Raw genomic sequence first — 26613 nt, forward strand, 5'->3', positions numbered from 1 at the left:
ATACATTTAATTATAAAAAAGAATGATTTTTAATATCTAATAATAATGATAGTATATAAAATATAATAATAATTCAAATAAAATAAAAAATAATTCGCATTGCAATAAGTATAGTAAATAAATAATACTCACAGTGTTCAAACACGTGAATAGCATATAATAATAATAGGTACAGAAGTGACGATAATTTAATTAATCTAGGCTACGGTTGTGGTTACAATAATTTGATTGGTAGAATAAAGCAAATATAGTAATAAGGTATAATGATAATAATAATTGTGTAAATTGGACGATGTATAAATAATATTATGATATAAGCTAAACAGTAATATAAATCAAATTTTAAATTTTTGGAAAAAACACATTATCAATAGACGTATAACATAATTTGAAAAAAAAATGTTGGTCCAAGTTAATAATTATTATTATTATTATCATCTGACACGGACGAGTAACGTTTACTAAGGGTCCATGGAAGATCGATTTTCAAAAACATCCGTTTAAAATATGACGATTGTGTTTGAAAATCAAAATCCCTCGGATTAACAGGTTGAAAGAGAACATTACTCGTACGCCAGTTATATAATATACAATTTTTTTTAAATATTAGTTGAATTGGAGTGTTTTGTGTTTAAAATAGGACGCGGAGGAGCACGACAAACAGCACCGTGCTCAAAAACGATTTCGAGTACGATATTATACTGTTGTCTATTTCTTTAATCTTCATCTCGTACTTGGACAACGGTTTTTCTGAGAATACTATTATACCTGCAAGTAAATATACGTATACATAAATTATGTTTTATTGTGAGTTATAACTAGGAATCCATAATTTAATGAATGTTATATAATGTTATAGCTAGCTGTTTTTGTTTTATGTCTATGGCTTGCAGCAGGGTACTTAATATACGAGGATTTTTTTAACTTTTTAATCTAAAGTTTACTGTTAATGTTTTAGGCTGGAAAATTCACGACGTTCTGAAACCTAATATTTGAAACTTAACGCAGATCTATAATTAAATAAGCTAAGTATGATGAAATTGATGGTAAATCATCTCTTTAAAAATCTAAAATTAATTTAAAAAAATATTTCGTGATAGCATTTTTAAGACATATCTTCTCTTGAGTGCTATATAGAAATTACACATTTGATTATTTAATTATTGTTTAACATATTTAATTAATTACAACGGTTCATATACATCCATACAATAATTAAAATGTTCAAATGTACAAATGATAGTATTCAAATTTATTGAACTGTGTTCCAATACTCAATCTTTGTGCTACGAAACCGCATCGCTGAACTATAATTTGTATAAAATAATCATTGAATTTAAAATGCTGAGGTATAATTGTGATGTACGTCATGTATGTAAAAGTAGTAACTAGTATGTTGGCAAGTTTCAGTTGAAGAGGTGTTAGATAGTGGTTCTTTATAACCAAATACTATATTACGCATTATAGATTAATAACTGACAAGCACGATGTTAGTAGTAGGAGAAATTGTGGTATAGTCTCCGAATAGCACTGAATGGACCAGAGCTCATAATACTTTATGCGTGTTTCTAAAATCGTTTTACAATATATTGTAATTTTTATTACGATTCATTGTCCATGGTAACTTTTATATTCATAAATAACTTACATAAAAAAGGTACATTCTTCGCAAATATAAAAAAAAACTATCTACATACAATAAATATGCATTATTGTCTACAGTTCTCAAAAGTGTCACGATATCAGAAAAAGAAAATAGTACTCAAACGTATTACGACCATGAGCCCATTAGCTTAGAATGATTATCAAAAAAATATTAATATGAGTTATACAAAAATAGTATGATAATTTATTGTTATCGTAATTTTTTTCTGTCGTTTAGACCACTACTCGGGCCGCAAAAACGAATTATGCGCAGGCACTTACTTCGATTGCTACAACCGCTGCATATTAATAACACAGAGAAAATGTACATATTATTTTTCTTACCCAAATTCGGTTGAACTGGACACTCTTCGTTGTCATTGAGCTGCGATCGCAGTGACGACGGCGGCGGGACAACTGTGATGACCATCGGCTTTGCGGCGTCAGCGGTCAAAGTCATCTGCAGTGGAAACTGTGTTAACAACGTGGGCGACGAAACGACTTCGCGGTAGCCCGCGCAGACTTCCACCGTCGCCGGGTGTTCGGCGTCCACTAGCTTCTCGGTGACGGCGAACGACGTCGTCGGTGGACTGGAGGCGGTCGACTCGCGGTCGCCTTCGACGATCTGTTGTGAGCGTTCGTCTGGCTGCTCGGCGACAGTGGACGGATTCGGTGGACGGGACGCGGACGAAACGTGGTCGCTTTCGTCCCGAAGCGCGTGTTCGATTGGCTCTTGTGCAGCAGTGGACGGAGTCGGTGGACGGGACGCGGACGAAACGCGGTCGCCTCCGTCCCGCAGCGCGTGTTTGATCGGCTGCTCGGCGTAAACGGTGGCCGGTTCTTTAATGTCTGTCGACGATCCGGAGTCGGCCGCGCACAGCATCAGTTGCTGCCGTTCCTGGTCGGCGACATCGACCGCTGCCCAGTTGCACTTCCACTTGTTTCTGTCACTGTTCTCGTCGCGGTCGTCGACGTCGACGTCGTCGTCGTTGTTGTTGTTGTTGCCCGTGACGTTTTTCTCGGCAGGCAGTTCCGAATTTACTGATTGGCTGCAGTTACACGGGCCGTTAGTCAACGGCGGTTCCGAAATCGTCTGCTCCATAACCTCCGCCGAACTGGATAGCTGTTCGTTGGCCGTTCGCTGCAGTTGTACTCCCGATCGGCGTTTGAGGGCCTTTGGCGAAGCCGGCGGCAGTGGTCGGGGCGGCGGAGACCGTGACGTCGTCGTCGCGGTCACAACGTTCTGCTTCTTTTTTTTGGTTGGCCTACGTGACTTGACCGGCCACGAGTTGAGGGTTCCTGTGAAACGATAACCGTAATAATTAAATAATGGTCATTATTTATCATAGTTTATAGGAATTGTATGCAGGTATTAACTCAGAAGAGGAGTATTTTAGCTCAATACGAATACAACATTTGATATTCTATATTATTATTATATTTAGAGTACTAAATTATGATAAGAACATTTATTTAGTATATTAAGTTAATGAGCAACTTACAAGTATTATAAAAGTTCTGAATGTTTAAGTAAAAAAAAAAAAAAAAAAATGACATCTAATTACATTCAAACATATTTTAAGACTAATTTTATTACGTATGTATTTATGGTAAATTTTACAAGAAAGATAGATATGCCTTATTATAAGAATGTAACTCTATGATTGAAATAAATCATAATCAGAATTCAGAACTTTCCTGTATACCAAAAACTTTTGATTATGTAGAGTATACAATTTAGTTTAAAAATTAGATTAAATTATTTAAATGAATTTCTTATTGTTGATTTACAAATGTGAATAACATTAAAAATTAATTACTTGTAAAATATTCGATGAAAATTATTCTTTATAGTTCAAAGTAATTCTTATTTAGTAAATAAAATTTTCAACATTTAATACAAATACACCATTTAGTTTTTACTAATTAGTAGCTAATGTTAAAATAAAGATGTTGAATTTTTTCTTAAATTTACTATCCAAAAAAATAACATTTTGAAGATAAAGTTATATTGAAACTCATTGTTGATGTGCTATCGTTGAAAAGCTCCTTCATCAAGCCCAAGTTTTATAAAATCAACAAACTATTTATATATCTTTTTAGCTTATTGTAACAAATAAATTATGTACAGATGTAACTGTACTGTAGGTACCTATAAAAATATAAATTGTAGTAAAAATTAAAGTAACGAAATAAGTTTTCAGAAGCAATAACATATAATTTAGAATTGGTTGCTTAAAATAGCAATTATTTGTCGTTATTGTACTATTGTGCACCAAATTGAAAAATATTCGTTTTTATAACAAAGAAATTTATACAAACGTAACTTCGAGTTTACAATAAGGTTTCGATCTTAGTTTCATAGTCGTTATATATATTTTATAATACAATGGAGTTATATTTACAGGGAACTGAAATTGAAATTAAATATAATTTGTACTCAACTACCAAATAATATTTACACAATAAGTTAATTATTGGCAACATGTAATGTCTTTAAGTAATTGGAAATTTATAAAAAATACTTTCACCTTTCAAAAAAGCCAGAAATAAAAATAACTTTTCTATTAATAACAAGGGAAATGTTTTCTTAGTTTCAAATTGAATTAAAAAAAAAGTATTCAATATCATTTAAAAATAAATATATTTTCATATTCAATTGAAAATTTTCAAATCAAATACTTATAAGTAGAGATATAATATTTTGAAGTTAGCATGTTTTTATTATTCTTTTTACAGTGATTTTAAAATATTTTGAATACGTTTATATTTATTAGTTACTGTGTATTGATACTAGAGCGCACTGCACTATTGTATTTTGTACGAATAAATACGACAAAATAATGCGCCGTGAACTGCTTACAAGCTCCAATCAATTACCAAGTTGTGAAAATAATTGGCAAATGCAACAAAACTGTAACGATGTTTTTATTTGCTAAAAATGTAGAATGAAAAAATTGTTGTAACCAATATATTCACGTATAAAAACTTTTTTAATAAACGTACTCAGTAGCTATATAATATGCAAAGTTCTGTAACTTGGCTCGGAGACAATTTATTCGAATATGCATTGTGTATATTCAGCTGTTATATTATATTGCAACAGTTTGTGAAACTATATTATGATTACTTAACTTTTTTTTCGGGTTTATTAATATTTACAGAGTATATAAATTATAATATCATAATAGTAAAATAATCAAGTAATTTGTTAACTATAAATTTTAAATATGCACATGTAATAAATACATTTATGTAAATAATAAAAAGAAGGTGGACAGTGGGTACGGTGTTTATTATTTGCGTCGATTTTTCTAGACTACCTTAAATATATACGTCTTTTGTGCCAGTGAATTTATCACCGTTCACCAGCTAATTAGGTACATATCGATTTCACTAGGGAAATATTACAACGAAAATATTAACTGTAATATTTTTAGATATTTTATTTTAATGAAGTGCATAAAAAAAAAAAAATAATAATAATAATATAATAAATAAAAAAATACAAATTCTTAAGTGAAAAATTTCTAAATTAAAGTAAATCGTTATTGGTTACAACTTATAAGTTATTACGTATGCGTTAACGTTAAGATTTTATATCAAAAGCGGTAGCATAACTTATTGAAACTTACACTTTATTAAAACTCAAAAATGATTAAATATACAAGGTGTTTTTGAAATAGATAAATCACTAGTACATGCGGACTCGCTGTGATGGTAACAAATCGATGTGTCACTTGACATTTTAGTTTTTTTTTTTAAATCTGCGATTTGAGCATGAAAAACGCGCGACAATTGCAAAAATGTTGCGACATCTTGATTCGTATGAGAATTTCGTAAAAAATATTATTAGATAGTTTATTTTTACATTTAAGATAATATTTTAAAATAAGTTTTAAAAAACCTAAATTTTGAAAATAGAAAAAAATTTTTAATTAGTCTTCATTGAGACATTACAGTCAGTACGTATATACTAGTGACCTCATCCATATCAGACACACTCTGTATAGATTAAATTATAGAAAAAAATTAAAATAGCATTTATAAAATAAATAATTTTTATAATTTAAAATAAAACTGCAATTTCTGGTACTATTAACGTATACTCTCAGTGGGTAGGTACCGTTCTGCTTTATAATAAGTGTCGAGTGGGTCTTCTTTGTGATGCATGTGTTAAAATTGAATTCAATGATAAATCATTGTATACGAAAAACGATTTTTAATGGAGATAGAGTATCAGTATATATTTTAAAGGGTATTTCATAATATATTTTTATTGAAATAAGTAATTTATTTCATAATAAGTATTACGACAAATGAATGAATAATGTTTTTAATTATTACAAAATAATGAACAAAGTAATTCATCGTTTAAATATGTAATTTTATCAAAATTAGAACTTAAAATGTATTTAAAAATTGTTTATGTATTTTTAATATTTTTATACATACCTATATAAAAATAACTCATATTGGATTCTCTATTAAATTTTCAAGAATTTTAATCTGGCAAATAATCTTTTATCGACATATTATAAAGGAAAAAAAATTAAAACATTCGAACATTTTTTGGCGTCGCGCCGAATCAACTTATTAGAGTTTTTAATTTTAATATAAACACTTTTAAAATATAGTTATATAAAATAAGTTTACTTAAATTATTTTATTATCAATATTAATAGTTATGAATTAATTACTAATAATTTATAATAATATAATAATACTCAGCCAGCCCGATTAAAATGTTTAACTTATTATCATTATTATCATTTTTATTACTACCTACGTATATGCCTATATAACATAATATGACAAACATGGAAATAAAAACAGAAATAGGTATTTATTTTTTGAAAAGTAAGTTTTTATACAAAATATAAAATAAAACTATGTAGAAAGTTATGAACAATAAAGTTTATACAATGAATAATGCACTAGAAAAAACACCGTAATTGTTATAATATAACAATGTATAATAACTGTATATTATACAGTAGTCACTCGATAATTCAAAATTCAGGGGACCGAGTTAAAAATTCGATTTATAGAGGTTTTCGATTTACCGAGTGTTTGAATAATTGAAGGAAAAAAAATTAACTCGAATTAAAGAGAGGTGAAAAATTATTGTATGTATGTACATATTACATTTATTTATTATACATACACACGTCACTCATATTATTATATTTTACAATTATTAATTTAAATTAATTTATTATATTATTATATTTTACATATTAAAGAAATCTGTTTTTTTTTTTTGTGATAAATTTCTGGTCACATTTTGGTTGTCTAACTTACTGATAGCATTAAAAATTGTACTGCATCTTTTTCCGTCCATTTTAGATTGCTCAAAAATTAACGTAATCCTGACAAAAGTTTAGATTAGGTAGTTAAGGTACAATAACGTTTATAGACTACGATAATATTTAACTACCGTCGTTATTAGTTTCATAACAAGTACTGGAGTACGTTAAATAGATTGTACATAATTTGTATGTGTTTGTACATTGTACATACGTATGAACTTACATATAAACGCGTTTAAGAAAATTCAAATTATAGAGTTCATGGAATAAAAATTCGAATTGTAGAGTGTGTTTTACCGACAGACATTTCGAATTATCGAGGGAACTGGAATACATGCATTTTCTTTTATATATAGAGCTTTTCTCGGGGGACTCAGCGTTTAGTTTTTTATTTATGGAGTTTTTCGAATTATCGAGATTCGAATTACGAGTGACTACTGTACTATTATAAGTTATTAGTAATTAATTCATAACTATTGATACTGATAATAAAATAATTTAGGTAAGAGATTGTTATATATTTATAAAATATATTACATTCGTTTTTAAAATGCTAATATTAAAACTACGAACTTTAAGTTGGTTCAACGCGACGCATGATTATACAACGATTTAGAACGAATTTAGATAGCTTAAAATGTCTCAAAATAAGTACCCCGATTGAGTCCAAACACACATTGGTTCACAAAATAAAATGTCAACGTATAAATAAAGTTAGTATAATAAACATAAAATTTCTTACAAATTAAATGTTATTTCATTTTTTTACACTTCATCACATGAGTATTAAATTTTAAATATAGTCAGTCCTAGTCTCTTATTATAATTCAGTTATAAAATATTATTCAAACTCAGTAAACTATCAATACAAGCATACAAATATATCATATTATTAATGATTACATGTAAAAAATTGAGATATATTTCATTTACATCTGTTTAGGTTTAATTAAACATTTTGTAGCATTATAAATATAATAGTACCTATTGTAGTGATATTGTAATAAAATAAAATTTATTTTTATTTTTGAAATGTAAACAGTTTACCTACTATTTATATATAATATAAATAGTAATAATATAATATATAATATAAATAGTAGGTATTATAATATATGTTTATTTAAATGATATATTATAGAGCTTTTATTCAATACTTTGTTATATATTAAGCTGATTGATTTATGTTAAATTTTTAATATTTATTATGAAATAATAAATAATAGCATTTTTTTACTGTATTAAATAGTTGTATTTTGAAAAGTATGAGGCTATAATAATATTATGTAAACGTAATTTATATTAAATTATTTTATTTTATCAATGTACGAATGAAGATAAGAATAATTTTAGATAAAAAAAAAAAAGTTTAGTTGGACTACGAATCTGTTTGACTATTAAAATAAATTTTTTTTTTTTTTTGACAAATCAAATGTTCTGTAAAATAAACGTAGAAGTAACTAGGGGTATATTTCAGCTCCATACTTTAAAGTTGGATAGCTTGCGGGAAGTCGAGCTTGTATACTTGGATTTGTATTAGCATAGATGAATAGAGTTAATCCAGTTTTGAAATTTAAATATAGGAAGGACTATCAAAAAAATGGAGCTCCAAATATGCCTAATATACTGATATGGTGTAATAATAAACTGCAATTTATCGTACTTGTGGTATCGTTGAACTGTGCTTCGACATCACTGCACGCTGAACTATCACACGAGACTTGTATTGTGTTAAGGTCTAAAAAATAATTAAAAGTGGGATTGAGTTTTTTCAGAAATTACTTAAAAGTTTACACGTGAATTAAGATAAAAGAGTCAGATGCTATTTATAATACATGACGTACCATATCGGTGGTGCGAATATCAGGAGAGGAGTTATACACCACTCTAACCCTACTTTATAAAAATTAAATAATTATGCGTTTTTTTTTTTATGAAACTAAAAATCATTATATTAGTTTTATTTTAAGACATTTAAGTGCAATAATATTATATAATGAAGATGTATATTAAGAACCCGGGGAACCTGAATTTTAATTAAATTTATTCAAACAAAAACATTATAAATAAAAAATAAAATAAAAAATAAATTAATAAATAAATATATAATATTTATATTAGAAATACTTTATTAATAGATTATTTAAGATAATTATAATATGTCGTATAAAATTTGCAGATTGTATATTTATATAAATAAATGGTACATGTTCATATATACATTAAAAAATATACTTGATAATAAGTAAATACTTAATACCTGGAATAAAATAAGGGGCTAAATTTTTTTTTTTATCAGATATTTATAGGTCACATTTATTATAGGATTGATTTTATAAGGTTAATAGTGTATTATATTAAATACTAAGTACCCAAGTTAGAAATTCATTAATAAAGAGAGCGAAATAATATCGAATATGAATAGAGCTCGTATGAGTGGCTTCATTCGAATACCGGGCTGACGATTGAGAGTGACAATGAAAAATTCAAAAATATTGAATTTCAGTAAAAATAAACGAGGATGTAGCAACTACATATTGTGCTGAATCCACCTTAGAAACGTACAACATACTAAATTTGCAAAATTAATTTTGTGTTTTAGTAGCATTATTAGTATTATTTATAGTAATATTATTTAAATTAACTTACTGTAAAAATTATTGGTTATATTATATATTTGATTTGGATTTGCACAAGGGAATTTTTTATGATACTTAAGTTTTTAAGAGAATTATGACTGTTATGAGTATGTATAATATTGCAATTTAAAAATGATAAGCTGGCTTAAAGGTTGAAATATTCTAATAAACTGATGTACACACACTGAATATGTTTCCTCTAAGTTTTATAACAGGTTAATTCACTCGTATTAAGCTTGTTACGCAGAATTGGGTCTGTTCAACTAAATGTGCTATGATACGTTTGTGAAACGAAGATAACATTACGTCTTCTTAAATATACGTTTATAAAACACAATAATTTACTATTGTTTTTAGAGTGTATATTTAAAATAAATAATAAAAACTGTTGCTCAATATTTATGTAAGAGATATATAGTAGATTTTGACTATGATAAGCTAAAATCGTTCATGGTTTTTTGACCTTCTATCAGCCACTATTTAAATCATGGAATTCAATTTTTAAATTTAACAGTACCTAAGTATTATTGTTATTATTAATACTGGAGTAAGAGTGATGATTTTTCTAAGATACTACGATAAAATTTTATTTCCTTTTTTATTATACCAAAACGAAGATTTGGAGATACGATTAAATCTTTAAATTTAGTAGGCGGCAGATAGATTAGAATATACTCGTAATATATATTAATATATTTTATAATATAATAAACAAACTAAAAAATCATAATCGATTTTTTTTATTAAAATTTGATGTTGACACTATGTACATATTACATAATATGTATTTGTACATGATATATAATTTATATAATCCGACATTTTTTATCGCAAGGGCCTAGGGATGAAAATATTTGGTCAATATGAGACACTTTATATTCTTTAGACACAACCACTGTAGTATCTATCAGTCTTTATTTTTAATACACCGAAACAAACAAATACTTTCAGAAATAAAAATAGAATTTTAAGATATTTTATAAAAAAATAAAAAACATAAACCAGGCATAATTATTTTGTCAAATTTTCAGATTTAATCTGTAAAAAACTTTACTAAATTCCATTTCCTAAGCATTTATTTATATAAAATAAACTAAGCGAGTTTGTTATTATATTTCATAAACTAATTTGTGTAACTTATAGAATTTAATTTGAATCCCTTATTCAGTTTATACATTTACTATATATTATTACCAAAAGACGTTACTTCCGTCATAATAAATAATTTATTTTTATTTAATGTCAGTATTAATACAAATATGAAATATTAGGTATAAATATAACGTTTTGAATCTTTTTTGTATAATATTTTTGTATTTTTTGAATAATATGTTTTATAATATAAATATGTGCCTTGGTATATAATAATACCTACAGCTTATAAACATATTTTGGCAATTTTAATTGCGTATTTTATGGATTTTTAGTATAATTAAAAATGTTTAACTAACCTAATCGTACCCTATACTTAAAGTTAATTACTAATGTGGGTTCGCATGTCAATTGCCAATAGCCAAGATAGGTATTTATAAAATGTATTCAAAAATAAAAACATCAAAATATTGATTGAATATAAATATTGAATATTGTATACCGTTATAATAATTAATAATAATCAATATATATATATGTGGTAAATTTATAGGATGGATGCTTATGAATATAATAAACATTTTCGAATTCTATTTTAAATTCAATTTTTTTTATGATTTCAAAATTGATTATCATATATTTTCTATAGTAAAATAAAATATTAATATTCATTATATTTTATTCATATATTTTTAACAAATTTATTTTATATTTAAATTTTAAATTTATCTTATGTAGACGGTTCTCACTTTACAGCTAGCATCTTATATATAACACAGATTTTTAAGTACATTGTTATCTTAGGACGTGATTTTATTTAAAAAATAAATAATAGTATTTTATGACCCGATGCAAATTTGAAAATACTCGGAAACTTCTAAAAAATTGCCTTTAAAATATTTCCAACATAATAAAATACAATACTAACATTAATATAATAATATTAAATAATACCCAGTTAATGGAAATTTGGAAAAGTGGCGAGGCTGGCTATAAAACTTAATCCTAAAATTCCCCTGAATGTAATTTTGTCAGCTTGTTATTTTTGATCATTTCTGAACGAAACAAAATACAATTCACTTGTATATCTAATATGTTGCGTTGTTCTTTAACTATATAATTATGATTCATGGTCAATAAAAAAGAAAAAAAAGGATAATATTTTTTAAGTAATTTAAGGTAAATATTCCTAAATACCTCGAGTACAAGTTAACTTCGTTATATATTATATTGCCAGATTAGTGTATAAATATATTATAAGCAATCAATATAATATATTTTTAGGTAAAAACAACATTTTTCAGAGAAATGTTACACATACTATGCGCATGATTATTTAAAAATTGCTTTGGAAAAGTTTTTTTATTATTAAGTTATTAAATATTTATTACTAAAATAATTAATTAAATTATTAATTTATGATTAATTTTTATAAATATAAAAAATATAAATATTTTATTTTTTGACATAGATATATTATTATTATTTCCATATAATGCTGCAGTTAATCAAATTTAACAAAACAATTTATAAGTATTTAAAGTCTTTAGAAGACCTACCTTTATAAATTTTATGTTTATAACAATATAAAATATAAATCAATTACAAAGACATCTAAAGATTATATAATCCAAAACTATATATTTTTATTACTGTGTTATAAAAATAAATACACAATTTTTATTCTTACAAAATAAAAAATACTGTTAAAAGTTTAAAAGGTTTTAGCAATAATAATTATTGATCTAGGTACATTTTTGATATATATTAAAATAATTTAGTTATGATTATGGTGAAATTACTAGTTTAATAATAGAAGATCATTACATATTGTTTACTAATACGATACACTAATAATTTTCATCTTAAACTTCTGTATTATGATTATCAATGTTATAGAAGAAAATGCATTATTCCTAAAATAATACCTCGTTATATTTAAAATCGAGTTTAATTAAATGATACATTAAATATAAATTTTCTTAATATTTATACACTGCATATGAGAATATAATTGAAAAAACGATATTAATAGGTACCTATACTGTGTTATAATGTTTAAATGTTATTTTCTATGCAAAAATAATTAAATAAATTTATAATTTTATTTTGTATTTTGTTTTCATAAAATGTTAAGTTAAATATTAGTAAATAAGTAATAATTTAAAATATTAATATTATTTATGTAATAATTTGGTTCAAAAATTTAAATTCTTAGCTTTTTTACTTTAATTTATAATTTATACAATTAATAATTTGACTTAATATACACTTTTGAGAAAAATTGGATCTAAAAATTGTTATTTTATTTTTAAAAAGTTTTGGAAAGAAGACAAATAATAAAAATAAAAATAAAATTGTAAAAACTAAAAATTGGAACAAAAAAATCAAAAATGTATCTATTTATAAAATATAATAATTATACGATAACAATTTTGCTGTGAAAAAATTACTTGTACAAAAGACAACTGATGAGACATAATAATATAGTCGAGGGATACCACTTCAAATATAAAAATATTATTTAAAATAAATATAAATATTTTTATTAGCAGAAAAATATACAATATATAAAACTTTTATGAAAAAAAAAAATCATTAAAATGGAATTAAATATTGTTTCCCTCAAATTCTCGTAATTAGAACGTAAGCTTTAATTAAAAATGGTATCTTATATTCCAGAATTAATATTATATTATATTGTTTGTATAGCTTAAAAACACATTTTGGCTAAGCTGACTTTTCTGTTAAGGGTGATCCTCTAGGGGTGTTTACCGTTCATAAAAAATAACATTTTAAATTATCTTTTAGTAAAACCACCTCACTGTTAATTATTATAATTTTCTAATGAAAAGTAATTTAATAGTAACGTATTCATGTAAACAAAAAAATAGCTCATGATATATAATGTTTTTACTTAAGTTATTTAAAGTTCCAAATGAGTGCTTGATGGACTTAAAGTTGAAAGAATACATTTATTCTGATTATTAGCATTATAAAATGTGTGTTGTTATTGTATATCATAGTGTATATTGTAATGCATCTAAAATTATAAGTTAATTGGTATTTTACAATTATTTTAGATTTAACTAAAGCTAAAAATTACTTAAACAACTTTTAATTAATATTTGTTCGAAATTCAGTTAAGTAGCTTTAAAATTGATATTTTTTTACAGCCATTTATATTGTATATTTATTTCGTATAAAACCATTTAAAATTAATTTTATATTAATATAAATAAATCATTTAATAAACCTAAGAAAATAAATCGCAGTTTGAGTGAGTTATTCCATCAATTTAAACATTTCAGATGTACATATTTTTTTAGTATTTAAATTTATTTAATGTTTCTCAAATTTATTTTATTAAAGTCAGTATTTATTGTTTATGAGTTAAACATGAATATATTATATAAGTTATGCATATTAATCAACACTGACTAAAATCTGATAAAAGCTACTGAGAGATCTCTTTACGTACCAACAATAACTTTAAGAATAAATTAAGCATTATCTAAAAATCTTAAATCTAACCGAATATTTTAAACAAATAACGTTTAAAAATATATATGCACATGTTATAACTAAAATTACAAATGTATAAACTTTTTATGGATAATATGATTAAATAATATATACTTATAAACATAAACACATACATAGAAACCGACACTATTATTATAACTTAATAATAGGAAGTACGAAACCCGAAGTAGTAAGGCTCGATGTAATGATCGACATATTTATCTTAGGTTAAAACATGTAGGTATTGATAATATATATATTTATTATATAACAAAAATATAAAAGCAGCTAAATTATTTTTTTTATAAAACTGACGAAACTGACAGTTATTTTGTTTTCTTTCCAAACTATAATTTTACTGAGTACTGTTTTGGTGAAAACATAAATAATAATATGTTATTTAAAGTATTTAGATGATTAAAAAATACAACGTTTTAAGAAAATTGAATATATTTTGATACAAAAAAAAAAAAATGTTTAATATTCCTACATTTTACTATATTATTTTTTTTTATTATTAAAAGTGAAAATATAGTTTTATAAATATTATATTGATTGCTAACATTTTTATGTTTACTATATTCTTTGCTGTTTTATGTTTTTTCTTTTAAAGAGCCTAAAAGCACCTAAAGTAATTTAAGTATTGTAAAATTATAATAATAAGAATTTGTTAATAAGTTATAAATTATTAAAATGTTTAGATTGAAACCTGTGAAGATATATGTGATCATATTTTTATATAGTAGGTGAAATTATCTACAATACCCATAATATTGCAGAAACCTACTGCAGGTCGTTAAATTCATTTTTGTATAATTATATTTTTTGAAAACCAAATACTATCTAAAAATTATACTAATTAAGAAATAATAATATATAGACAAAATTATTGGTAAAGAGATATAGAAAATTTTAAATAATATAATTTTGCACTTAATAAGTGTATAAAAAATAATAATTATAATAATTAAATAAATAGAATTTTTATTTTTTTTAAACATTTTTTATGTAATTAAATATGATTTACAAAATTTGTTACGTCAAACGACATTTATATCATTGCTAAAATCAATTTTTTTGAATTTGTACAATGTTGAAATTAGCAAACGGGTTATTTTATTATGTCTTATGAATTATGAGTAATGAAATTAATTATTTCATATAATGTAATGTATAAATTATAACCAAACTATCATGATTTTCAGTAATGCTATTTTCTATAAATAAAAAATTAAGTAATTTCATGGTTGAAAAATAGGACGTCACTAAGACACTGACGACAAATTATTTAAATGCATACTACTATAATATTATGATATTATATTAATCGTGTTTTAACTCAATATCCATATTGAATCATACCTACATAAATATACATATTATTTAGATTATTTCGGAATTCGTTGATTCGGTAAAATAATATCGCATTTTGAACATTATATTATATTACGTTCATAATTTAAGTCAACGTACTTTGGTCGAAAGTCTAATCATGATAACAAAACGTCGTGCACATGTTGTTCAGATATTATTATATTGTACATACGTGCGCAATAAATTTAGTAGCTGTAAAGTGGATGGTTAAAACAATGTTTTTTTCAAAACGCCAACTCCATGGATGTAATATAGTATGACAGTTATAATATTTTACCTTGCTGTTTCGAAAAACGAGTCCATGAACTCGTCAACGCGGCCCAACACGCATCACTGCCGTCTGGACCGAAGTTGTATATCATTGCTTTATTCTCCATAGTATTTTCACAATAATTATAGCCGATTAGGTATTTCGTTAATACCTGAAAAACAAAAATATATTTATCGCGGTTAGCCAGGATTTTATGATGCAATTAGGTGTTTCGTTACGAATGCGTAGACGCGGTGTTGTTAAATGGTAATTTTAGAACGATACTGTGTATTGAGCAAAATTTTGACATAAAAACGCAAAATTACTAGAAAAAATTAAGCTAAAACGTCAGCTGAGTTTGACCGAGAGGTCAGACTATTGCTTTACTGCAGGTACATACACGACGGATGAATCGAACGTGTAGCACTATAATATTATCAAGAAAAAAAATATTTATATAAGTATTATTATAAATTTATAACATAATAACTACGTAAGATAAAACTTAGGCTGAAAACTGTTTTCACAATGACAACCACGGTTGTATTAAAACGCTCAATGTGTCTGGATTATTAAGTTAAATAACGTTATCTCACTGAAATAATGTACGCCTTATAACTTTCCAATACCAAATTTAATATTATATTCTAGTTTATTTTTATGTTTTGATGACGCGTATATTAAGTGTGTTATCTCGTCTTATTTACGTACAACATAGCAATTTAGCGTCCATTTAATGTTGTTAGCTTTAATATTAGAGTCGATTTACTTCAAAAAAATATAAAGGTAAAAGTATTGTTTGGAGGATTTTATTATTATAATATTTTAAACCACATTATGAGAATCTTAAAGTGGTAATATTTTACATAGGTATAATTTACTTTAAAAAGAAAAAATATCAATAAAGCTTATAAGGAGATGTTCTAGATAATATTATTTTAATCTTACCTAAGTTTGATAATAAGTGAATCGATTCTAATATTAAAGCTTACAATATAAAATGTATTTTGCTGAACGCTAATATACCATGATGTATGTTAGTAAAATGGAAATGACACATATGGGTGAGGCGTCCTTTTAAATCTTATTGGACATATTTTAGGAAGTTTGCTTTCTTTGCGGCTGTGATACGATTTCTAATTGCTTATAAATACTGTCCTATAACTTTAACAATCACAAATCATAAAATATAATTAATATACAGAGTAATTTACTAGGCATGTTCATCCCAATTTTTTTAAAACTAATATTAAATTTATTCAAGTTCTGGTTTTTGTAGTTTTTAAGTATAATTAAAGATCTTATTTGCAAATTATTCAGATTGTTTAAACTATTTAAGGAGTGTCTTTGACGATAAAAACTTCTGTTTTTCAAAAAAGAACTCCCTTTGTTATTGTAAATTATTCAGTTAAGAATGTTTTGAATTTTTCAATGTACTGAATTTGAAATTTGAAGAAGTAGGTAGTTTTTTTTTTATTAAAATGTTTATAATAAGGATAATATCCTTAAAAAAGGTTTAACAAAAATAAAATTATAAAATATTTCGTTGTAGATTAATATTAATAACTTAAATTTTCTTGTCATCATATTTTTAGAATACATTGTTAAATATAGCTTAAAAACTTCTTGTTCAAATTTTAATTTTAGTAGGTATGTCAACATTAAAAATAAAAATAAATACCCACTAAATAATTTATAGTACAGTGTTTTTCATTTGAATATATGGTCTTTAAGTATATTTTCAAATTCCAATATTCATATTTTAATTTACTGCATTATTAAATTATTAAAAAGGGGCGAGTGTGCTCAGTGAATCACTTGCTATATAGGTACACTTTTATAGGTTATGAACCGTATAATACATCTTATACAAATCTGGCATTCAGCCGATCCAGACATAAACACATTAGTTAATGTATTATGCAATATGATATTAATTTTGGGGATATTCACTCGCATTTGCGAAAAGTTAATATCGTTGAACTTTGACAAAATACTTAATGGTCTGCCCTCAATATTCCGTTGTTGTCTCGGTCAAATGGCATTGGAGGTAAATAATGATATTGTATCACATATTTATGTCGTATACGACCTGTAACTTTGTGTAGCGACAAAATGATAATAATAATTTCATATTATTATTATAAATCACCATGGTGGCAGTGCGCTCATTATTGCCGTTGTACTGATTCGTACGACGTAGTGATCATTATAATGGTCTCATACGCGATAATAGAACGTGCAAACAGATGTCAAAACGTATGCGTTATTAATACAGCGTGAGCTGTGGGTATATCAATATAATTATATGTAGAGCTTATGTGTTTGTCATAGGGTAGGTGGCAGTGCAATTGGTACGTTGGTGTTGAAACCTCGTTAATGTATTATGTAGATATATTTATATATACGCCGTTGCCTAAATAATATGAGCGGCAACCATAAATCGTTATTTTTAATGAACGAAATAATTTTTTCTAAAAAAAATAAAAATAAGTAACTCGCGGAATGGATAGGTTTGAATAGTAATATATTATATGTGTATTACGGTATATTTGATTTTAATTATAAACAAAAATGATCTGATAACGACCAGGAGGCAGGAACGTTTTATAGCATGGTGTTCAAATGTTACAACTTACAATGGCTGGTAGCAAACACGATAATTATAATTTAATTTCGATTCGATTCGTCAACGGATGTCAGACGACTGATACGATCTGTACATAGGAATAAATAACAAAACGGCCAACTTTTGCAAAACTATACTGCGTCTTATCGTGTCATTATAAAATATAAATAATTGTATAATTAAAATTAATAACAAAACGTTTCCATACCTGCAGCGTGGTGGATTTGACACGTCCGTTGGTGGTTTCTGAATCGAAAGATGATTATTTACACCGTGTGTAGGTACTTACATTTATCACAATAATATTGTAAAAATTATTCCATATTTGTTTCGAAATCGACGGCAAAGATAATATTATGAAGCTCAGGCGAAGCAAAAACAAAAACCGCGGTTAACGTCTCGACTCTCGCGAGAGACGTTTTCGATGCGACATAACAGTATATTAAATATTAATATTATTATTGACGCTATAAAATCGCGTGTTGTGTAACAACGCCGTTTTAAATTTATTTTATTTTCGGTAATTACAATATAATAATTATTACCTATTTTTGGATAATAATTTTATCGGGAGATTGTTTTTGAAAACGTGTCTCGTGCGACGCGACCGGCGCAGTTATTAGTATAAAGAGACGTCCGCAGGCCACATTGAATTTGATAACACGGGTATCTATGTGTCACGCAACGATTAAATGATAGAGATACCGAACGATTTCTTAGTGTGTGGAATAGAGAGATAGCTGATAGTGATAGATATTAGATAATGAAAGAGAGAAAAAACCCTGAGCATAATACATATTATGGTATATTAATATATCTTATCGTTATATAAAATAATAATAAGAAATAAAAACGCGTTTGCTGTTCGTTTATCTTTCCTCACGATATAATTGGTATAATATTATTGTTGTAATATTTTCATTCGCCGCGTGAGCAATTCATAGTCCAAAGTAATTACTAATTAGTAATGATCTAATAGTAATATTACCAAGCAGATAATATAATTCATAATATGAATATATTATGAACAATATATCTATTACACGAATTATCAACTCCGTCAGTCGCTCTCTCTGCAATGGAAAAAATATAATAATTATTATACTGCTAGACTGCTATGTACGTATACTAAGGTTGTACACAGAATTTTATAATGGGAGAAAAGGGGAAGGGTTTGAAAAAGATTGTATAAAATAAATACATCAATAATTAATAAATACCTAGTACCTATCATGTAATATTTATATTTATTATTGATTTTATAATAATTAGTACCTATGTTAAAAATGTTTTTTTATCCAATACTATGAAATACAAATCATTGTTGTAATAAATTTACCCGAGGAGGGGAAAAAAAAATTCATTAAATATTTGATTGATAGTATTATATACACATTTTTGATACACATTTTTATACCACGATGTATGTTCAATGATGTCAGTCTATTTAAGTAATCTCCCATTGTTGTTTGTGGGTAAGTTTTTAGGTAACGTAACGTTGAAAATGAACATTCATTAGTTGTAGTCTGAGGCAAAACTGACAGTACGCGTAATATTTTATAAATTCTTGGAAACACATCTGCATTCTGCATTATAAATATCGAGGATATCAAGGATTTTTAAAATATTTTTACTAACTAATGGTTTTCGCCAAATTTCTGTCTAACTTATCAACATTTCAAGGGAATCGTCATGTAAAATTGTTTTGTAGATTTCAAATAATTTTGATTAAGTAAGTATGTTTAAAGATTTCGTTTCTGTAGGAAAAAGATACAAGAAGTGGGATAAAATACGTTTATTACGATGTTTGAGGAAACGATCTTGAAGATGAGCGATAAATTTATCAAATTAATGACAATGACGAAAGTTGATAAATGACAAATATGATGATAACTTTATAATAATGGTGTATACTTAATAATTATGTTATGCATTATTACAATGATTCTAAAATATTGAATATAGGTAATTGATCAAATATGAAAAACACAATTTAAATATTTACTGCAATGGGAACTAGACCTTCCTTTTTGCGCATGGGTCTGACACAAAAAAAAAAATGTGATCGATGAACTCTTTTTACCGGTATTTTGCACTGTTGTACTCAAGAAACGTTTATTGCACTTTATGATTTTCTGTTTAATGTTATTATTAAATTTAATTTTAATTATCGATGAATTCAAATTTTGAGAAATTAGAAATAACATTCCTATGTTTTATTAATAGAATGGCGTCCAGACTCTAGATAATTTTTTTTTAAAGAAATGTATTAATAATTAAACGATTTTCTTAAAATAAAGTATTTATTTAATATAATGTGTAAATTTATATATATTTATAAAATTTTTATAATTATCTATAATTATTTTTATTTATTTTTATATATATTTTTTAATGTGTAATGCAGTAAACATCGAAATAATTATGGTGCGGTAACTTGTACTTATATCAGTTATAAGTTTATAAAGATACTAAGTATAATCATAATGTGACATATTGAATTATTTGAGAAAAATGTGAGGACCTAGTTGTATAAATATTATAGAGGTTGCAAAAAAAAAAAAAAAAAATCATCAGATCATAAGCATTTGGATTTTTTTTCGATGGTGAGACAGTATATTTAATTAAATTAATTTATCATTTTATAGTCATTTACCTATTAATTGAAAATAATTTACTGTTCTAGTATGTACAGGATACGCTCGAAATGGCTCTGACTAATAATAATGTGCACTTATCGTTTACGTTTAATATTTAGAATTGAATATCAAATCATATTTAGAGACGAAAATAAGGCCCGCAGTTAGTCTATCGACGTTTTTTCTTCCCGTGTTTTCATTTTGAAAATAAATTATGATATGGATTTTACATTTGTTTTTTAAAATTACGTTATACACAGTTCCAGAAATTTAATTTAAAAATATCGATAAAATAACGACCGCAGAATAATAATTTTTCTGTCGTATCATCTGACGTTAGGAGTAATCGACATTTACACAAGTCCACAACAATCATTTCGTTTGCCGTGTTCAAGAATATAATATCATTACAATTATGTTGTTTTGAGAGCAAAAATGAGTGTATAGTGGCGTTTTACCAATTTAGTATTATGCAGTCGTGGAAAGAATCATCGAAAAATTAAAATTACAGCGTACCTATAGCTTGAAGAAGTGAATTTTAAATCATTCGTATTTCGTTTATTATATTTGTAAATATATTATTATATATTTATGGGTTATTAAACTATCTACAGTGAATAAAAGACACATTATATTATATTAGCTTACACATTACATTCATAATACATGCTATTATAACTTAACTAATAGTTTTACTACATCATTGATGAAATAATCAATTGAATAAACGGAGCTTTAGAGTTCATTGTAAAGAAACACTTTATAAAACAATCGATATAGCGTAAAGTTTTAAAGTTGAACGACTATTCATGTATAATATTATACTATGTTACTACTTATATATTTGTGAACGAGATAATAACTACCTATTGTATTCACGTTATTAGGTTCATATATTTTATAGCTACGGTAACTTTGCGAGATTTCAAAATCGTACTGTACACTTAAGAACAATATAACGTTTATAACTTATAATAACACAACAAAGTATAACAACAAGTATTATGCATGTTGTATGAGTTGATTAAAGTACTTTTATTATTAAAATAATTATGATAATGTATAAAGTTATAGTATTAATAATGAAAATATAAAATATTTAATAATCTATTTACTTTTTGCATTGATTTTGTGAACCCATAACATTTATAGCACCATATTTATTATCCAAGTATTTTTTTTTTCGTCGATTAGGGCCTTCGTTCATATGTATCATGGATTTTTTGTATCTAATATCATCACTCATTTCGCAAAAATAATTAGTTAATTAAAAATATTAACTTTTTTTTACTTTACTTTTAAGTTAAAGTTATTAAAATTTTAAGACACAAACAGTTACAACACTTTAAATTCTAGAGTATAGAGTAATTTTATTTTGAAGTACAGAAACAACACATAATTAATACAACTAAATAAAAAATTAATTCTTCTATTTGGTCATGCATTCAATTTCCCAAATTAGTTTATACGTTTTAACCTTAACATTAAACATTTTTATGATTAACATAGCATTCCAATATAATACGTTTTTGATTTTATTTCTTCATAATGATACTTATTTGGAAGTTTTAGTAAATTTTCATTGAGAGCATATTAGTAAATTATTTATAAGATTCTTTAATGGAACTCGAAACGTTAGGCGTGGGTAGTAATTTTTATGATAATCATTAAGCTGCTATACTGTCTAACTAGTCTGTCATTTGTCATGGTGATGTACTGATGTATAACTTACACGTATAATACGTATATTATATAATATGTGTAATATTTATGTTATATGTATACAATGTATACTATACATATAGACGACATATATATATATAAATAATATATGATACATATATAATATAGATATGTAGGTATATAAAGATTGACAGTCAAAACCAGATGGAAGGTTTACATATTTGATCAATGCCAAAAAGCTTTTCCGTGTATATAACTCAAAGTCGGAATGCCATTACGCTCTCAACTATAACAACCATCGATCGACACTGTACAACTGTCAAACACAATTATTTTTTTTATTTTTTTTCATAGCGCAGGTGTGTAATAAAATAATTATACATATAACATTATTGTTTAATACATAAAACGTAGGCAGGTACAGGTAGGTCGTAAGTACTATCTACGTTAAACATAATATAGAATTAATATTATTTAATAAGTAATAACAAATATTATTTATATAAGGTTTACAATGAGTGAAGTATGATAGTCGATAGAGAAATATATTATGATTGATGGTTTATTGAAAATTCCATTTGTAGATTTAAATCTTAAGGTGGCGAAGAGTTGAATATTTATTTAATTAATAATTCGCTACACTGCACCAATTGCATTTTTAATTTCTTATATAGAATTTAAAACTGATTTTATTCGAACAGATTTGTACTTATATAGTTTTATATAATGTATATACCAGCATCTTTGTATTAAAGTGTGCATTTTAACTGTCGCAATAACTTTTTGTGTAGGTATCTGTTTCGTCTGATAAAGCCCAGTCGGAGCTTAAAAGCACTGTGAACACTATATATACATATACTCGTGGCGCATACATTCAAGAAAAAAGTTTATACGTTTACTCGTTTCCTTTTTATTTCTGGTATGTATGTAATATAAAGATATATATATATAAGGTTATATAAAATCCAGAGTCAATTAAAGTTGATAGTATTACAACGTAATTGCATAATATACATTAAAATTGCTAATGGTATTATTATTATGATGATCTATAACAAAAATTTATACCTATAAAGTGTTGTTACAAAGTTTTAATACAAATAGAAATAACATAACAGGTAGTGCCATTTATGGGATAGAAGATCGTTGCCTGTAGTTGTAGACAGTGCACTAACAATTAATAATTCTCTATATGTATAATGGCTTACATTATTTTATAGTATAGGTGCACGTACAATGAAACCGTGTCATGTTGAATTTGTAATAATAATCTGACATTGAAAAAATAAAACATTAATTTACATTTTCACAAACAGAAATAAAATCATCTTGAAAGAGCGTAGGTATGTTATTACTTACATTATGCTAATTAAGTTCGAAGTTTTTGACTGGGTGAGAATTATTATATTATGTACACAAATATTATGATAAATGACAAAAAAAATTATGAAAATAATTGAAACTCAGAAATTTAGAGCGTTTATTATTTTTAAACGTTTTCAATAATTAGGTATAGTGTAATAAACTCATTAAACAACAAATTAATGATTATTATTATAGAAGCGAATAATTAAATATTGTATTATTGTAAAAATAATTTATTACATTTGGTGTATATTTTATTGTGTTACTTTTTAGCAATAAATTATAACCACGATTAAAAACTACACTGTTGTTAAATATTAGCAAGATACATGGGCGTTCTTAGACATTTTTCTAGGGGGCGGGGGAAATTTAATTAAAAAAAAAAAATGAAGATTTTTCTATACATTTATTTATTCATAGTAGATTATCATGTTTTGTCATTATTACATTTAGGTATTATTATTATATATTTTATATATAGAAAATTATTATGTTTGTCATCATTACATTAAATTATTATAATTAGGTAAAAAATTAAAAATTATAGGGGGGCAAATGCCTCGTCTTGCTTCCTCTTGGGGACGCCCATGACAAGATATATGTTATTGTATGACGCCTAAGAGGAAGTCATCGTCATACATACATGAACTGTCTTTGTTTTAGAACTTATAACGTGGTATATTTTATGCTTAAAATAATATATTTAACCCTGTTCTTTTAAATTTTTTTTAGATTGCATGTTTATAATATCAAGTTTAAAGACGAGAATAATATTTAGTTCCCAAAATGTAGAAATATTTCAAAAATAATATCAAAGCAATATTTATTAAAATCTATTTATTTATTTTTTTGAAAGATTCTAAGGAATGTATTAAAACAATGGCAAAAAATTCGTTAAGCATTTTACTCATTTTTACCATAAGTTATGCACAGGGCTTGTATTTGAAAAAAAAATTTCATTATACGTTATTACAATTAAAACGCGTTATACAAATTTTGCGTTTATCGCTATTCAGAAATAAATTTTTTACAATATTGTGTATGTAAATGACATTTACCTACACAGGAATTTATATTTTAGATTGACTATTTTGACATACTTTGGCTGCATTTATTTATACCTTACTATAACTGACAAAATAATCAGCATGTATAATTTCTGTTGTTATAATATAATATATTGGAAATATAAAAGTATTTAGATAGCTAATATACTATATATAGAGTATAGAGATATTGAGGTATAGAATGAATAATTTATACCTATTATAATATTACTGTTATTAAATAGTACATAATACATTCACAAATAACAAAATAAATACCTATGTCTAATATATGTCTAATACGTAATATATTCATGAATACACTTTTAAAAAAAAAATATACATTTTATATGTTATTTATTATTCCCTCAACAATATATCTTCTAATAAATCATTAGAATTAGAATTTCTCAAGTAGGACAATAAAAATTTTAAGCCAGAAAAATTACGTTCGACACTAACCTAAAAGACAAAAAATAAAAATACTCTAGCCAAAAAAAGATAATTATAAATAATAATTTAAAATAAAATTTTTTTTTCGTGCTCTAATATAAATAAATTGTAAATTATAAAATTTGCTTAACACAGACACCTCAACAATTCTGAGCAAACTGAACACAATAGTTGGGTAGTTTAAATTTCGACCGTAGTACAGTATTTAATATTGTCAGAGCATCACTAATTGTTATTATTATAAGTAATCGACAATAAAATTATCCTATTTATATTAAAATTACATCATCTAATGCAGTAATAATCCGAATACGGAATAAAATATTAGTTCTTGGTTGAATAAAAATAAATCACGTAAAATGAATGTTTTCACAAAACCAGTATTATATTTTATATTTATAACTATTAAATAATTAAATAATAATTATTTCGTTTAATGATATTCTATATATAATATTTTTCGTTATGTTTTGTTTAATGATATATAATATATTTTTTTATTTATTATATTTAAAATGTGTCAACATATTACATGTTATTACAAGTTTATTAATAATATATTTTATTAACCGTTATAATAATATATTGATTTATGTTATTTAATTATTAATGTTTATGGTTTTCCGTTATAATTATGTTAACAAATTTCAATCGTTTTTTGTCAAATATAACGTTATTATAACGTTTTTATGCACCATATCCTTTATTTAAAGGTCATGATTTATACATTTTTATTTTGATATTGTTATTATTGGATTTTTATTATAATCTGTATATGAACGATTAAATTATGATCTTATCATCAATTTTTTTTTGTATATATTATATATTCGTTGTACAGGGGCGTGTCTAAAATTTATTTTTGGAGGTTCAATGTTTTTACTAACACGTTTTTCAAGTGTATTTATTTTACTAGATATTAATTTGGCATTTATACAATATTCATAGGTCTGATCGTGATG

The 26613-nt window shown here is 25.2% G+C and overlaps 1 protein-coding gene across 2 annotated transcripts; it reads right to left on the reverse strand.

The window, feature by feature from the left end:
• Positions 1-366: 366 nt before the first annotated feature.
• LOC112595628 lies at positions 367-19113 on the reverse strand. Of its 2 annotated transcripts, XM_025340905.1 has the most exons (5): positions 18674-19113; positions 15864-16008; positions 8620-8694; positions 1990-2943; positions 367-768 (listed from the first exon to the last, which is right to left on the reverse strand). In XM_025340905.1, exons 2-5 carry the CDS (start codon positions 15961-15963, stop codon positions 632-634), a joined length of 1266 nt encoding a protein of 421 aa, XP_025196690.1. In that variant the 5' UTR covers positions 15964-16008; positions 18674-19113; the 3' UTR covers positions 367-631. The 2 variants fall into 2 exon arrangements, with proteins under 2 accessions (XP_025196690.1, XP_025196691.1); XM_025340906.1 differs by lacking the exon at positions 8620-8694.
• Between the last annotated feature and the right edge of the window lie 7500 nt (positions 19114-26613).

Source organism: Melanaphis sacchari, unplaced genomic scaffold, assembly GCF_002803265.2.
Source record: "Melanaphis sacchari strain LSU unplaced genomic scaffold, SCAv2.0 Contig28_pilon_pilon, whole genome shotgun sequence".
NCBI classification, from domain to species: Eukaryota; Metazoa; Arthropoda; class Insecta; order Hemiptera; family Aphididae; genus Melanaphis; species Melanaphis sacchari.

Bases quoted from the DNA above. Each gene is read 5' to 3' on its own strand.
- LOC112595628 (XM_025340905.1), bottom strand. From the start codon at position 15,963: ATGGAGAATAAAGCAATGATATACAACTTCGGTCCAGACGGCAGTGAT. The intron at 8,695-15,863 runs GTAAAATATTAT...ATTATTTTTTAG, and splicing joins TCGTTTTTCGAAACAGCAAG to ACCTTAACACAATACAAGTC. The intron at 2,944-8,619 runs GTACGATAAATT...ATCGTTTCACAG, and splicing joins ACAGTTCAACGATACCACAA to GAACCCTCAACTCGTGGCCG.